Source organism: Poecilia mexicana, unplaced genomic scaffold (genome assembly GCF_051168715.1).
Source record: "Poecilia mexicana isolate PSO_F unplaced genomic scaffold, ASM5116871v1 scaffold_17, whole genome shotgun sequence".
In the NCBI taxonomy this organism is placed as follows: domain Eukaryota; kingdom Metazoa; phylum Chordata; class Actinopteri; order Cyprinodontiformes; family Poeciliidae; genus Poecilia; species Poecilia mexicana.
Window position 1 is genome coordinate 25,784,701 of NW_028263386.1, and position 16,493 is coordinate 25,801,193.

A 16,493-nucleotide genomic window follows, 5' to 3' on the forward strand; every position below is an offset into this window, starting at 1 on the left:
TTGAATCCACAGCTATTCTGTAAAATTTTCTGAAAACGCCACATACGTAGCCGCTCCCAAGGAGGCGGGGCTTGTGAAATTGTGTGCGTGTGGGGGTATTTATTTATTTATTTATTTATTTATTTTATTTATATTAGCAGAATATTGACAAAAATTTACGCACATTTGTAATGAAAACATCAGAAATGCTGACTGGGCAATGTGAAACCGCCAAAGTGCAAAGACATGAAATGAAAAATCAGTCATTCACAGTATCAAAACCAATGTTTTCTCTCTAACAAGCTGGGCAGTTTTATTCATTTACGATTGAAAGCAAAGCAAATGCCACTCTAAGTGTCACAGAGACTGTATTAGCTGCTGCAGTTTCCTGTTTGTGTCATGTGACCTGCTCTCATCTCCCCCAGACAGTCCTGTGTAGGCGAGTGAATAACACAAAGAGGAGGAGGCCTTGAATTTTACAATCTCTTGTCCTCACCCAATTACCTGAAACAAGCTGCAAGTCATACCAATAGAAAGATAAAACACAGCTGCACAACAAGCCGCTCCACATAAAAATATTGCCGGGTTGAGAAATGTGTAGGATTACTAAAGACTGTAGCTCTGTGTGTCGAGTCAGGAACGCACTCCGATGCCCAGTGTGTCTGGGCGCCCGTCCGGATCGTTGAATTTAGGTGTTCCAATAACTTTCATGGCCACTGGTGTGTTGAATTTAGCACCTAGGCATTCAAACTGTTTCTACCAACATTTGTGGAAGAAAGGAGCTCTGGGACTTCCAGCATGATACTGTGATAGGACGACAATTCTGCAATAAGTCTGGTTGTGAAATAGCTTTGCTGTTTATGTTTTACAAAGTCTATAGCAACACACATCCAGACCTCATGTTTCCTTCAATTTAGAAAAAAAAAAAGTATATAAAAGGGCCACAATGAATGGGTTTCCATGGCGAAGCAGCTGCTTCAGTGCCTTGCATCACAGAGTGTAAGGCAAAATCTGAAAGACATCCAGAATGACAAATTATGCCTGTCTGGCAGCATATAACGGACAAGATTATTACTGATTAATGTACCTTACAAAGTGTACATTTTGAATTAATTACATAGGTTTAAAAATTAAAAACATAATGTAATTAATTGCATTTTATTTTTTGTTTTGTTTTTATGTACAATGATTCTGGTTGGAACCTTTGTATTTACACGTTTCTGGTACACCTGTATAGCTGACACACAAGCGAGATCCGCAGACAACAGCAGTAGACGGCAAAGCTGCTTCTCTTGGCCCAACAGGGCCAAAATTAACCACCAGTTCATTTGGTGGTTTACTGGTATTTAACCACCAACCGCGTTCCTTTGGACGCGGGAAAACACAGTTGTAGTGTTCAAGTTGTGCTAAAAGCAGTTAGCTTGTCAGTGAAGATATTAAAGCCTAAAATAGCATCTCAATGCTAAATATGTAGCAGCAGCTCAAACGTCCTCAACGCTAATATTAGCATCCACAGTTCACATTTTTAAAGAAGTTCCATGATTGATCAGTTCCTGAATGGATTTACTAGCATAAATGGTACATTTAAAACAATACATATCTTAGTTGTTGAGCTCATTTATCCATTTATTCAATATTTTGGCTGCAAATTGGTTTTCGAATTGAACATATCACTTACTTTTGCAATGTGTTGTTTGATTGAAATGCAATTTTTTGCAATTAATTAATTATAGATCCTGCAATTAATTTGATAAAGAACATTTTAATTGAATCCCACCAGCACCCATGCACCTTTCAAACATTCTGGTCTTTCCTTGGAAGTAAAGTAAAAATGCAGAAAATGTTCATCATGCATAAGAGAAACAGTCACCTTCAGCCCAGAGAATTACTATTTGTGTTTTATTTTGTTTTTGGCAGCAGAACAAATATCCAAATAATCAAATTTGTCTTTCTTGTAACAATTTCTTTGTAACCTATTTTAAAAAATAAATAAAAAATTGATGAATCTTTTTTTTGGAAACTTTGGAAGGATGAGCCATAATTATCACAACATAGTATAATGAGCTGTTTAGAGTAAGTCCGCTGTTAGGAGGATAATTCTCTGAGCTCTAATCGTTAACATACCAAACGTGAAGATACAAATAAAAAAAGGATCAAAGCGTGCGTTTGTGCTCAATTTGGAGTTTTAAAGGGGCGGTATTATGCAAAGTCGACTTTTTTGAGCTTTACATCACGTTACAATGTTATAAATATATACCTGGAATGTTAATTTGATTCTTGTGTGCTTTTAATCTCCATGGCAACCGTTCAGCTTAGCATAACACCCGGGTGGACCTATCTCCGACTTTGAGACACAGTTACACCTTGGAGATGCAGCTTCCAAGCTTTCGCCTCACAACCCCACCCAGCTCCTTTAGACTAGCCAGCAGCAATTACCAAACACCTGCTGGAACTGAATATCTGCTGAGCTCATTATGGGAGCTACTTACCCTGGTAAAAACTTTATTAAAGGGTTAATAGAGGATCCATGTTGTGATGACTTCCTGAAGGCAGAACTTGAGAAAGAGCAGGAGTTTCTTAAAGAGACAGAGGCATTTCAAGGTGATGAATTGCGAAGTAAAAATTATTTTAAGTCATATTTGACATATGTGGCATTTTTATAACAACTGAAGGTAACTTAGTTACTTGATTGTACTATAAAATGGCTCTAAAACAAATAACACTTCTCCTTTAATATTATCTTTTTGTTGTATTATTAATTTGAGTGTTTTCACCCATGAGCGCCACTGCCCTCCAGTCAGCTTTTCAATGTAAAATGAACTCGGTTTGTTGACCTTGGCAGAGTCCTCCTCGACAAGGAGCTGCATTGAAAGCGTCTGAAACCGAACAAAGTTCGTTTAAAGGTAAGCGCTCACCTCGCTTTCAACCTTTTGTTTGAGGCAGCCTTACTTTATGGGTAAGTACATTTTCAAGGACCTCTCACCGCGCGGAGCACATGCAGCTTCAGATGGTTCTTGCTGTTATTTACGGCCGGAATGCAGAGAGCCTTTCCTCGCATCGTCCTTCCGCCTAATGGCCGTCGGAGGCTAACGGAGAGGCTGCAGTGGCTCATAGCGCCGGAGAGGGGGTTCATCGATCCCTGGGATCCCCCGTCCCCTCGGAGCTGTAGAGTTGGGGGTCAGAGGAGCGTGTGTGCGCGCCTGCTTGTAGCTCGCAAGGCTGGCTTTGTGATATCATGAAAAGAAGGTGGGCGCCGCTTCACAGACGGCCTCAAAATAGAGTGAAATTCCTGCTGGGGCAGCAGAACAAATATTTGCTCGGAAGAGAACGACACACGGTGGCTCCGTGCTCATTTAAAAGTGTAAGTAAGTACTTTGAGGCAGCAGTTTACTATTAGAACACCAGAGGCCTGGAGGCAAATCTAAAGAGCTCACTTATCACGGCAACTTTTGAAGTTATCTGTCCTAATGACAAGGGTTTTATCGCCGCATCTGAAATGGAAAACACCCAGCTTGAGCTCATTAAAGTTATCTTCCTGGTTTTTGTCAACATAAGTCAACCCGGGGCCCTCGTAGCGCCACATCCAGAATAATGGAAACCCATTTACCAATGCCTCATTAGGACAAAGCCAGACAGACAGAGCTAAAATACCAGCTCATCTGCATTCCAAATGTGCGATACAAATGGGAGTATGAAATGAACACTGGTGCAAGGCGTGAGTCCCCATGCTTCAGTAAGCTAAATCAAAGAAGTGGAGGTTTTGTTTTTTTTTTCTTGTTGTTGTTGCACAGCCTCCTCCCTGGCATATGGCTGCATTTCATGTGCAGATTAACAAGAAAGCATCAGAATATACATTATAGCCAGAAAGGATTCGTAATCAATACCGAAAGTGTTGGAGTGTAAAAGTTTGGCGATAACAAAAGGAGAAAGCGACTGGTGGGGATTTGTTACCCTTCCTTCTACTCTATTAACACCTTCGGGTTTTGGTGTGGAAGGTTCTGCGTCCCACGCTGCATTGCTGAGCAATTATCTTCCAGGTTTCACACACCTTACCTGTTTAGCATTCTGCGTGTCTCGGTCTAGACACACAGAATGTGTGTCCTCAACACTGGTCAGTTACCGGCATCAGGGTATGCCAAGGTTTCACAAAGTTTATCAGCTGACGCACATTATCTAGTGATTCATGGTGACTGCTTGAAGTCGGAATGATGCGCCGGTACAGCAGCGCAGAGCTGCTTTTCTCCAAACCGCTGCAGTGAACTGCTGGTCAGCTGTCAAAAAGAAGGAAAGTTCACTTTTAAATGGTCAGTTTTATATATGACGTTTTATACTGTTATTTTCAGGTGTTCTAAAAGTGCTACATCAAGTATGACTTAAAAGAAAGAAACACCTCGAAATCAGGTCTCTGTCTCTTTAAGAAGCTCTTGCTCTTTCTGAAACTCCGCCTTCAGGAAGTCATCGCATTACTCCTGTTAACCCTTTAGCAAGGTTTTTACCAGCATTGCACTAAATAGTGGCTCCTGTTTTTTTTTTTCTTTTCTTTCTGCCGATTTGAAGGGCAGAACTTCGACTCGGTAGGAAATTTAATGTTTTTGATTGTTTATTCAATGTTATTCATGACTGTGAGTTTGTGTTTAATGATGAAAAGCACTTTGAAATGCCTTGCTGATGAAATGTGCTATACAAATAAAATTTGATTTGATTTTGATTTATAATGAGCTCAGCAGATGAAGAGTTCCACCAGGTGTTTGCTAATTGCTGCTGGCTAGTCTGAAGGAGCCGAGTAAGGGATACATGGGGGAGGGCTGCTCTGGGAGATGGAGGCTTGGAAACTGCAAGGAGGAGCTTCATCTGGAAGGCGGGGCTACATCCAACCAGGCATTTAGCACAGCTGAATGGTTGCCATGGGAGATTAAATCATTCATCACACACAGAGGAAAAAAATCAGAGCAACAGTCCATGTGTGTTTTTGATGAAGCAATAACATTATAATGTGACGTAAAGCTCAAAAAAGTAAATTTCACTTTTAATACTGCTACTTTGACAAACTTACAACAAATAGATATTTGACTGGAAATATTACCAGCAGCAAGGAATGAGGAGAACTTAGTGGAAACCAGTGACCTTGTCACATTATCGTGTGTCGACCTTTTGTTTTATAGCCTTTAGGAGACATAAGAAAATAACACACAATACACAACAAAGTCTTATTTGGCCAACTTGAAAACGTCTGCCATGAGTTTTGGGGTTCTCGTGTAGCCTTCATAATAATGCACTACTGCAACAGTATTAGTACAATTTTGACATTACAGCAATGACCCAGTGATTACATTAAAAAATCTCAAGCTGAGCAATCTGTAATCAGATTGCTCAGCTGGTACCTTCTAATAGAAATAGAAACTTACGTTCCCTGACTAATTTGCCTGATAACTATCTGAGCATATGGAGGCCGTCTTAGGACAATAGATTGTATACATTTGTATGGTTCATATGCAAGAAAAGGTAAAATAAGACAAAAAGTTACAAACCCAGTCACAGCGCAGCAGAACACCGTGACTTTCAACACACTTATTGCAGTATATACACACCAAGCTTAACAGCAGGACATCAATAGCAGCTTACATCCTTAAAGGCCATCACTGAACCCGATGTCCTTCAAAATGACCTTAATATTATTACATTTGGACCCGTAAAAAAACATGCTTTAAAAGTGCCACTCTGCGCAACACAGGAGCAGCATGTGATGTTGTACAGTTCAAACGGTAGAACAGCTTCTTTGTTAAGAATTTGGCTTCCCAAGTAGAAACACTTGCTGTATTTATTGCTACAAAGAGTAAAATAGAGTTACATTTTCAGTCCAGTGTTATACTTCCTGTAGTTTTATACATCTCCTCCACTCTCTTCCATTACCCCCGAGGCAATCCTGCTTTCATTTCTCTTCCAAGATCGTTTTTTACTGTCGACAACTTTACCTTCACATGTAAGATTGCTTGTTTCGCTGCATGTTTTAACGGGTTTTTAGGCATCCATTTCAATAGGCTACGCTGAGATTTTGACAGTCATGAGAAAAACTGAGCACATCTATAATTCAGTGGGTTGTAGGACTGCATTTAGTAGCAGAAGCTTAAAAGTAGAGGGTAGAGGTTTTTTTTTTCAGTTTGACTTTTTATATCCGGCTCAAATCACTGCAGAGGAATTTTGGCTCTCTATCCTCCACAGCACTGCTTCAGGGTAATGGGGCTCACAGAAATACACAGCCACATAGATCTATGAATACCATCTGCATTTTTGTCACCTTTCAGGTGTCAAACAAACAGCCTTTGACTCAACTATACTTTGGTATACGCGGGTGAAAAGTCGCTGAGCCTCTAATTCCAAGGTGCCCGGGTACGGCAAGCAAACAAGCCCAAATCGACAGTTGTGACCTCAGCCACATGGCAGGACGTGGATCAATGTTGGTCCTCTTGTACCCCATTCAGGATTTTGGCCTGGCAAAGATCACTACAGTCTATGTTTGCAGATGATATTGTCATCTGTACAAAGAGTAGCTTTGATCAAAAGGATCTTGGAGAAGTAGAGATTACATATAACCAGTGTTGACAACAACATCACATACTCTACAGCAGGAGGAGTTTCAAGGAGCCTTGGCTAAGTGTGTCTAGTGGAAGGTCTGTGTGATCAATGTCCTGCAACCACATGACTGCAGGTCAACAATTTGACTTTAAGTCAAAGGGACGTTTCAGATTAAGCTGCTTAGAGACAAAGTGAAAGAATCCAGGGTGGTTAGAACATGTGGGATGAGAGATTGTGTTGAATATTAAGTTAATAGAGAAGAAAATGCATTTAGAGATTTTGTGGGTGTTCCTAAAGTAGTAGTATTGTGTAAAATGTACTCTTTTCTTAGCTTAACTCAACATTACAATATCATTCCCTCATCAAAAACATACCTGTGATGTCACTTTGATTTTTCCTGCATGTTTGAGAAATCCTTTAATCTCCCGTGGCAACCATTCAGCTGTGGAAAACGCCACTTTCCAAGTTTCCGCCCTCTCCCACGTCTGACCCACTCAGCTCCTTCAGACTAGTCAGCAGCAATTAGCAAACACCTGGTGGAACTGTCTATCAACTGAACTAATTACAGGAGCTACTTCTCAACGCATCACTAGTAAAGACGTCACTAAAGGGTTAACAGAGGAGCTGTGTTGTGGTGACTTCCTGGAGGCGGAGTTTCAGAGAAAGCAGGAGTTTTTAAAGAGACAGAATCTTAATTTCAAGGTGTTAAAATATGAAGTCAAATTTCACTTAAGTCATATTTGATTTACATAGTATTTTTTTTTAACAACTGAATATAACATAGTTGGTTAATTTACAAAATGGGACGATGTGCCTGGAGAACACAGAGTATTGCCCCTTTAAGTGTTTTAATGGGTGTAGCAGGGAGTCTAACAGGACGCTCTGCTGCCGTCTGCCTCCACACACCGTCACATCAGCACCAGGTGGCATTTGAAGGCAAACTCTGCAGAGGATCTTGTCTCTCCCTCTTCCTCCTGGCTCACAGCGCTGCGCCTCCTAACATGCAGCTATTTCAATTACTACAGCCAGCACTGATAAAAGACTGATTTGCACATGAATAGGATGTCACTGGAAAGCAGAAACACACTTCTCTCCTCGGCCATTCTAATAAATAAAACTTGTTGTTTTTCCCACTGGCATTTGAACTAATTATAAAGCATCAAATTTTGCTCGTACGGTAATTACGTGTCCGTAAAGCCGGAACGCAAAGGTCAATCGGATACATTTCCTACATATAATTTGTTTGTGGTTTGGACTCCTGAAGGCTAAATGGCTCTTTTCTCTTCAAACGACATCGTGTTTCTTTTTCCCGCGACCCAAATAAATGTTTATTCACCAGGTAAGCAGACATCCAGATTGTCCTCCACAGTTAATTACGGAACAGCCTGAAGGCTCAGGAAATAAACAGCTGCAACTTATTCATGTAAGCTGAAGTATTTTTTTTTTGAAATTATATTAAAATCCCATCTTTGTTCAGGGTCGCCGGTGGCGGCCGTCCAGAACCGCATGCAACGCGCTGCGGAGGAGACGACAATGGAAAAAACTGATAAAAGAATCCTTCCTGAGATAAATGTCAGCTGTGTGTGTGTGTGTGTGGGGGGGGGGGTGTGCGTGTGTGTGTGTGTGCGCGCGTGTGTCAGTTTTGCTAATAAATCCAACGGCGCTATTAGACCCCATCTTTAAACGCGGTGGGTTTTATTCCAATGCACTTTCCAAACACATTAGGTGTGAGGGCGACACTAAGTGCATTTTCTCCAAAAGCGACAATTAGACTAAAAGGATGGCAAAACACGCGGTTTTGTTTGAGCCTCTGCAATTTGCACTCTTGGTGCGTAAACAGATCATAAACACAGCAACCCGTGCAGTTATAATGACTACAGGAGTCAGCCCTTCAGGTGATTTGTGCTCTCAGAGGTAAGATGTGCGCGCTTATTGTTTGATTAACGTTTTGGGATCGGCATTAATTACCGGATTGTGATTTTTACGGCGTCGGTCGCTCAGCCACGCCGCGGTTCACGGAGCCATATGTTCGAACTCTGGAATCTGACAATTAGTTTATGCATCTGAGTGTGCAATAACCTGATATCATTATTATAATGCGGTTGGTTGAAGTGGCTTTGATGTACACGGGGGGCTGGGTGGGTGGGCGAGCTGCGCCGGCGGTTCGCTCGATGGATTTGTCACATTCAGAGCGTCGCTGGAGAATTTATTAGTCTTCCTTGAGTGGCGTTAATCAGAAGTTCCTTTTTCCCTCTTTTTCTGGCTTACGGTGGATTTAGAAGGTTATTGACAATAAAGCCCCCACCTCCCTCCGTTTCCTCTGTGTGGATATAATCTGCTGGGATCGTCTTGTGAGCTTTAACTCCCACTTCCGGGAGAACTTCAAACACGTTCCGAGGAAAGCGGAGGACATCGGGTACAAGTCGGCCACGTTCCATGCCTCCATCACCAAAGCGGCTTTTCGGATCTGCGCCTGCCTCGGTTGTCGGTGCCCGTCGCAGCAACAACCCTCGAACCTGCTGGTCATGACCGAAAAAACGAGAAGGCGATACAAGCAGACAAAACGAGTTTTCTCTGCAGGGTGTCTGGGCTCCGCCTCAGAAATCGGGTGAGAAGCTCGAAGCTGCTGCTTCTCCATGAGGAAGGGAGCCAGTTGCAGAGGCCTGGGCAAATGACCTGTTTTTTTTGTTGTTGTTGTTTTTGTTTTGGAGATGACAGCCAGAGTATTTTCACAATTTGACTTTATTTGAATAATTTAAAAAAAAAACTGTTTGAAATATCAAACAGAAAACAAAAGAAACCAGTACGGAGCAAATCGCTTGTTTCACTCTATTGCGTGTGAAAACCAAACCACCACCCAAGCCGATTAAGAAGGTTCACATTTATTCAACTTTGAACAATCCTGAAATTGTCCGACTTTGGTGGTTCTCACGGGACCGCAGTGGAAAGTCCTTCCTTTGCGTCCGAGTTATGTATTGTTAGCTTATCCTCCTTGATTTCACTGAGAGTCGCCGTCTGAGTCGCCGTTGTCCCCTCGTCGCTGTCTTCCTCAGTCCACTTCAACACCCACTGGCTCTCTAGCATCCTGCTGACCGTGATCCGATGCTCCACCACCGGGTGCAGAATGCTGTGAATCAGCTCTTTCGCCTGACTTGAAACAGACGAACCAGTTGGGAACTTAATGTTGTGCTTCAGTTGAAGCTGCACTAGTTTTGTTGTGTTGGTGGTGATGAAGGGAAGCAACCCGCAGAGCATCTTGTACAACACGATGCCCATGCTCCACACGTCAGCGATCTTTGAGTTATGCGGGAGGTTTTTCAGGATCTCCGGTGCGGCGTACTGTAAGGTGCCGCAGTGGGTGTCGCTCGGCACCAGTTTGCCCTGGACGTAACTGAGCTTCTCGCTGAAGCCAAAGTCACACAGTTTGAGGTTATAGTGTGCGTCCAAAAGAAGGTTTTCGCATTTAATATCTTTGTGAGCAATGTCAATTCCATGGAGATACTGAATGGCCAGACACAGCTGCTTGAAAAGTCTGCAGCTGAAACATTCATCTAGAGCCCCTCTGGCTGAAATGAGCTTTGCGACGTCTCCTTGTGGGCAAAGCTCCATCACCACGTAGACCTAAAGGAATCATTTCATCAGTCAGACAATGCAGCACTTTTCACAGCAGACAGACAGACAGACAGACAGACAGACAGACAGACAGACAGACAGACAGACAGACAGACAGACAGACAGACAGACAGATAGATAGATAGATAGATAGATAGATAGATAGATAGATAGATAGATAGAGTGGGTATTTGCATTCGCTGGAGTCGTCATTTATACAAGAAAAGAATGACTGCCTTTTCAATTATGTCTGATGACTTAAATTTTACCGAGATCCCGTGAAAGTTTGTTGAAATCCTTTGAAAGTTTCTTGAGATATTGTGAAAGTATCTCAAGATATCATGAGTTTCCCAAGATCAGGGTACAGCGGTGGCAGAGACCCATGAACAGAGAACACAGAGAGGCTCCATGGCCTCCATGCTGCCGTCATGGGTTCCAGTCCAGGCCATTTGACCTTTTCCTGCATGTCTTCCCCCTCCCTCACAGCCCTCTTTCCCGTCAGTCTACTGTGACATGAAAACCACCTTAAAAAAAAAAAGTTTCTTGAGAACATCCAAAAGTTTCCCCGATATTGCAAATTTTGAAAATTTTTGTGATTTTTCTAAAATCACTAAAATTTTCTAAATTTGCAAGATCGGGATCTTTCACAAAATTCCGATCTTGCAAAGGATCGGGATCTCTTGAGAGATCAGAGTGCCTGAGTCCTCCATACCTGGGTGTCAAGTTCCATGTATGAGATCCAGTGTTGTGTTCAAGACCACCTAACCCGAGACCAAGACAAGACCAAGACCAGAGTGTATCGAGACCGAGACAAGACCAAGACTTTTAGGGTCCGAGACCGAGTCAAGACCAAGACCAGCGGCCATGCTACATGACACAATAAAATGTAAAATATGATCGAAATTGCTTCTCAGAATAATCTGAAAGATCCATATTCCCATAAAAACACCTAGATATTAAATACTTAATACATTTTACCAATATTAAATATTCCATTTCTGTGTTACAATGTGTGATGGTCTCGTGCCATCCCTAAAAACATAACACCCTGGGAATTTGCCCATATTGCTCATATAAGAATCCACCACTGTTGCACCATTAAACATAGCAATTGAGGCAATGCCCTGATGGTAAATAACACTCAACTATGAACACTGACCAAGGAGCAACAAGCAAGAAGTAACCAAACAGAAGGCGCTCATCGGGACTGTTTTCACTCTCTCTCCCAGTACATGAAGCCAGGTAGTCTGACACCATGGCAGACATTACAGCTGCCACTTTGAACAAAAACAAAGAGCAATGTGCATGCTCTGCGTGCTCTTTCGTTCTTGTGTTTTAGTTATTTGTTCATTTAAATATCAACGTACATAATTAAATAATGATGCAGTGTACTCAGAGCATTACTAGAACAAAGAACAGGTGTTCTGTCAGGTCAGATCGTCATACGCTTAACACGAACTCACGGTGTTCTGTCAGATCAGCATACGTTGTCAGATAGTCGTACTCTTAGCTCAGACATGCATACGCTGTCATTACCATATGATTTTATTTAATCAGCAACATAGAATCATGACGTAGATCATCATACACTTGGTTATTAACAGTTGTATGGCATCCAGCTGCAGCCAGACCTACTTTAAATACACTTTGAAACCACGACAACGCATGTATATCTATCTAGTTATCATATTATGTCATATTATAAACAATTTAATGACTTATTTTCGTCATAACTTGTTGCATATGCTGAACTGACAACTCCACTGACGGTCGGACTTCTTAAGGCGCATGCGCTGGCATGGTACTCACTGCATGTATGCTAGGAACATAGAATCGTGACGTAGATCTGTTATTAACAGTTGTATGGCATCCTGACTTAGCGGTTAAGTGAGTTTTACACGGGCGTGTGTTGTAGCTGACTCCAGCTGCAGCCAGACCTGCTTTAAATACACTTTGCAACCATGACAACACATGTATATCTATATAGTTATCATTGAAAACAATTTAATGACTTATTTTCGTCATAACTTGCTGCATATGGTGAACTGACAACTCCTCTGACGGTCGGACTTCTTAATGCGCATGCGCAGGCATGGTACTCACTGCACGTATGCTATTCTGACAGTGTATGGTAATCTGATAGAACAACGGCTCTCAGTGAGTGACACTCCAGTCCTATCTAATAAATAAAGAGCCGTGGAGAAGAATCGACTGTTTCTGAATGTCACATCACTATATTGCAGACTTTTGGACATAGCTGTCCTATATATGCGACAGGTCAGTCAACATCTCCGCACAATAATTCAGGCAGTGAGTGACTTTTTTTCATCACAAATTCTTATGTGTCTCTGTACAGCTAGCTTTGCTAACATCACGTTAACGGGGCTTACCTTCTTTGAGCTACTTTTCTAAGTGACGAAAATAGTTAGACGTCCCCACCGTCTGTGAAAGCGAAGCGCTGCTGAGTTAGCTCTGGCCATCGGATTTCTTACTATTTATGCAGCGCTATTATATTACTGACGATTAGACAAACATTTTCTGCCGCTGAGAGAAAACCACTGCGCATGTCCTGGAGCGCCGCGTGCGAGTGAAAGGTGGGGAGGGGGAGGAGGGAGGAGGGAGTAGCGCCGCGCGCGAGTGAAAGGTGGGGAGGGGCGGGGGAGGGGGAGAAACACGTAGTTGCTTGGATTTTAATCGGTGAGTTTTGCATCCACTGAAAACAAAGATGTTAACAAATAAACTGGACAGTATGCTGCACGTTTAGTGATATTTTCACAGTTGCGGTCTCGACTGGTCTTGAAATAAAATGCCGAGTCCTCAGAGACCGAGACAAGACCGAGACCAAATACGGTCGAGTCCGAGACGAGACCGAGACCATCAGAAAACGGTCTTAAGACCGGACTCGAGACCAAGACCGATCTCGAGTACCACAACACTGATGAGATCCTTTGCAAGGTCATGGGCAGCCCATGAAAGTTGCTCAAGATCCTGTGAAAGTTTCTTGAGATCCCAATTTACTGTTGTGAGACCCAAAGGGTCAATTCTGAGACATAATGGAGGACGCCCAGAGGGTGTCCTGAGTTTGAACTTAAGTATACAGACATTAAATCAGTGCTTGAGAGAAGACGTGGTTTTCATATAAATGAGAGACATGTGAAGCACAAATCCTATACCGACTTGGCAATTTTAGCTCAGTTCATTATAGATGGATAATTTGTTTTTAAACACTGGGGAAGGACATGCAGCTTGACTGCAGAAAGAGTCGGCAAGCCTTCAAACTCTCACTCGTTGCCATGGTTACCAGCATTTATCTTAACATTAGCTAGCATGTTAGCACACTACAACTGTGTATCACGGTGTGTTAAGTTAAAAATAAGAGAGAGGTGATCTGTGCTGGCAGCAAGTTATAAATTATTTTATTAGCCTGATTGTAAGTAAATAGTTTAAATGGTTAGAATAATGTACTCTTGCCTGGTTTCTGCTGGCAACATGTGCAGTAATCTGTGACCCATCATAATCTGTGACTGCAGGGGGCGATAGCGTGCATTTCTGTGAATGTACATCTCATAGACCAGTGAGAAGAAGAGTGTTTGTGTAATCTGCGTAGTAGGATATTTGACCCTGATATAGCTAGCATCACAGAAGTTACAGGTTATGACAGCTGACATAATCCACGACCTTACTGCCCAGACCTAATCATAATAACGTCAGAGCTCCATGCTAGTTTTTGTCTTCAAGACGTACATGCAGAGAAATGCGCTCACAGATTATGATGGGTCGCGTAATTTGGTGGAACAGCTGAACTCTGGATTTTTTTTATACATTTCACAGGATCTCAAAAAACTTTTGCAGTGTCTCAGAATCCTTTTTTTTTTACCCCCCCATGTCCTTTTGCGCGCTACTTACTAGCTTTCAACATGTTGGCACGAGAATGGAAACAAGGTATTAGCACTTTAAAGCTACAACTACATTTAGCCAGTGATTTACCAATAAACATAAAAAACAAAGGATGTAGATTGCATGATTAGGTTATTATGATGGTAACAATAATAATAACAGCAACACTGCCAAACCCTTTAGCCATAGCTGTCTAACCAAAAGTATTTTTGGTTCTGTCATTCCAAAGAATTAGCTTACAGCAAAGAAAATGTTCATATTTACCATTTCTGAGCGAGATTCAAAGACATCATAGGTTTTGACGATGTGGGGATGCTTTAAAGTTCTAATAATTTCTTTTTCCTGAGTAACAAACTTATCTCTGTTGACGGTGGTGTATTTGTTCAGGCCAATAATCTTTATAGCGACTAGTTTCTTCAGATGAATTGACTCTGCTTTTACAACTTTACCAAACGATCCTTCTGCAAGGGAGGCCTTATATGTGTAGCCCTTGGTTTCCATAAACGTTTTCTCCATCATGATCAGTGCACAGAGGCCTGAGTTCCTGAGTCTTCTCAACGGAAGACTAAATATTAGCTGAAAGCTAATATTCAGTTACAAATCTTGCAGGGAAAGCGCTGTGACATCACGTTCTGGAAGGAAAATGCACGTCATCAAGTGCACCGTTACTTAGGAACCAAAGCAAACATTTCGATTTTTAAATCATTCCCAGGTTTTTTTTTTGTTTTTTTTTTTTTAGCTGATTGGCTTAAATCGATGGAAAGATGAGAAAAGTATTCATATTTGATTTTAAATATTTATACACAATGTGAAAGCTGCAGTACAAAAACATGTTTTGTCCAAATTTATTAAAACTGTCACCATGTTGTGACAGCATGGCATGAGACAGCTAATCTGTGAACATTTTCTTTTAGCTCCTTCTAGCGCTATTGTTGCGATCTACAAAAATGGCAATCAAAAACAACCAATCAGAGCCAGGAGGAGGATCTTAGCGCTGCCAATCAACCTCCTGTATGCTGCTTAGTGTGTTAATGCTGGAAAAACAACTTACAGTTACAGGAAAACTGTTTATCCGCCGTCGTCGGTAGCTATGCTAACTAGCGTTAGCATTGGTAGCAGGCTATGTTGTGGTGAACCAGCTGTAGCTTAGCAAACAGCAAGTGGGAGAATGTGAGCACAGAGGTAAGACCCTCCTCCTGACTCTGATTGGTCGTTTCTGACTTAGTGGTGCATTTCTGTACTTCTTACTGGGAGCAATGGGAGAAGCAGAAGAGAAGCTTGATATTTTTCACACATTATTTGTCTGATATTATACTGTCACAGAATGATAATTTTGACGTACATAAAATATCTTTTTTGTTAAATTATCTTAGTCGTTATTAATTGAATTCAGTTTATTATTGTTTGTCACTATACATGTGTAAATTAGATTTAAAGCCAAAAAAAATTTGATCATAAACTTTTGCAAAATGTTTATTTTTTGGATACTCGGAAAAACTACAAGCAAGGATGAATTATTAAAATTATTTTTTTAATTCCTTAATAATCTGTTAAGAAAATCATGAAATTAAGCTGTTATGTGTAATTTAAACATCTGTTTCCAGAAAAATAACAGAACTAGGAAGGAAGGGTTTTAAACGTTGTTTTCAGTGATCAACCAAATCTGTAAGACCATGGAGATAAATGACCAGGACTGCCCCAAACACACACACACACACACACACACGCATGGATGCGTGCACACGCACACACACACACACCACCAAGTAGCGTCACTTCATTTGTGTGGGATTGCTCTGAATTCTGAGACACAGATGCAGATCTGACAATAAAAGCAGCAGATTTAGATAAAAAAAAAAAAAAAAAGATTAGTTGGGAGTAAAACCTAATCAAGGACAGGAAGTTGCAAATGAGAGCGTTCTGGCGTCGGCGGTCAGGAAAAAGTGAGAATACAATTTCCAAATGTGTAGTGCTTACAGATTACGCAAGCTCGTGTTAAAAATGTGGAATGACACGGGGCGGCGACTCTGAGCCGAACCGCTCCAGACCGTCGCTAAACTGCAACGACCCGATGACACGATCTCTGCTCTTCATCACATTCGATTAGTCACGCCTTCGTCAGCGGCAACGTGACCCCAGCTGGAGAAAACTACAGCGAAGGTGAGGGACTTGAAGAGTGATGTGCAATCAAAATGCAGTGTGCAGATTATATAAAAAAAACTAAACAAACATTATTCCAGTGGAGTATCGGCGACTTTATCAGGAGATAATTAGTGCGTCGATGAAAAAGTGTATAAACTCCCTCAAATGAATTACTTGAATTAGGCCTGACAAATTATGATTTATTGCATGGCTTTGTCTCATTATTTTGACTTTAAAAAAAATTAATTGCTAATTGTTTCAAGACTTTAACCCTTTAAATATTTTTAAAA

The 16,493-nt window shown here is 41.4% G+C and overlaps 1 protein-coding gene across 1 annotated transcript; it reads right to left on the reverse strand.

The window, feature by feature from the left end:
• Positions 1-8,886: 8,886 nt before the first annotated feature.
• tssk6 (testis-specific serine kinase 6) lies at positions 8,887-15,332 on the reverse strand. The gene is made up of 2 exons (XM_014967071.2): positions 14,326-15,332; positions 8,887-10,173 (listed from the first exon to the last, which is right to left on the reverse strand). Exons 1-2 carry the CDS (start codon positions 14,578-14,580, stop codon positions 9,481-9,483), a joined length of 948 nt encoding a protein of 315 aa, XP_014822557.1. The 5' UTR covers positions 14,581-15,332; the 3' UTR covers positions 8,887-9,480.
• Between the last annotated feature and the right edge of the window lie 1,161 nt (positions 15,333-16,493).

Coding starts and splice junctions, on each gene's coding strand:
- tssk6 (XM_014967071.2), bottom strand. CDS start 14,580: ATGATGGAGAAAACGTTTATGGAAACCAAGGGCTACACATATAAGGCC. Junction 10,174..14,325: donor TTGAATCTCGCTCAGAAATG/GTAAATATGAAC, acceptor TGATTCCTTTAG/GTCTACGTGGTGATGGAGCT.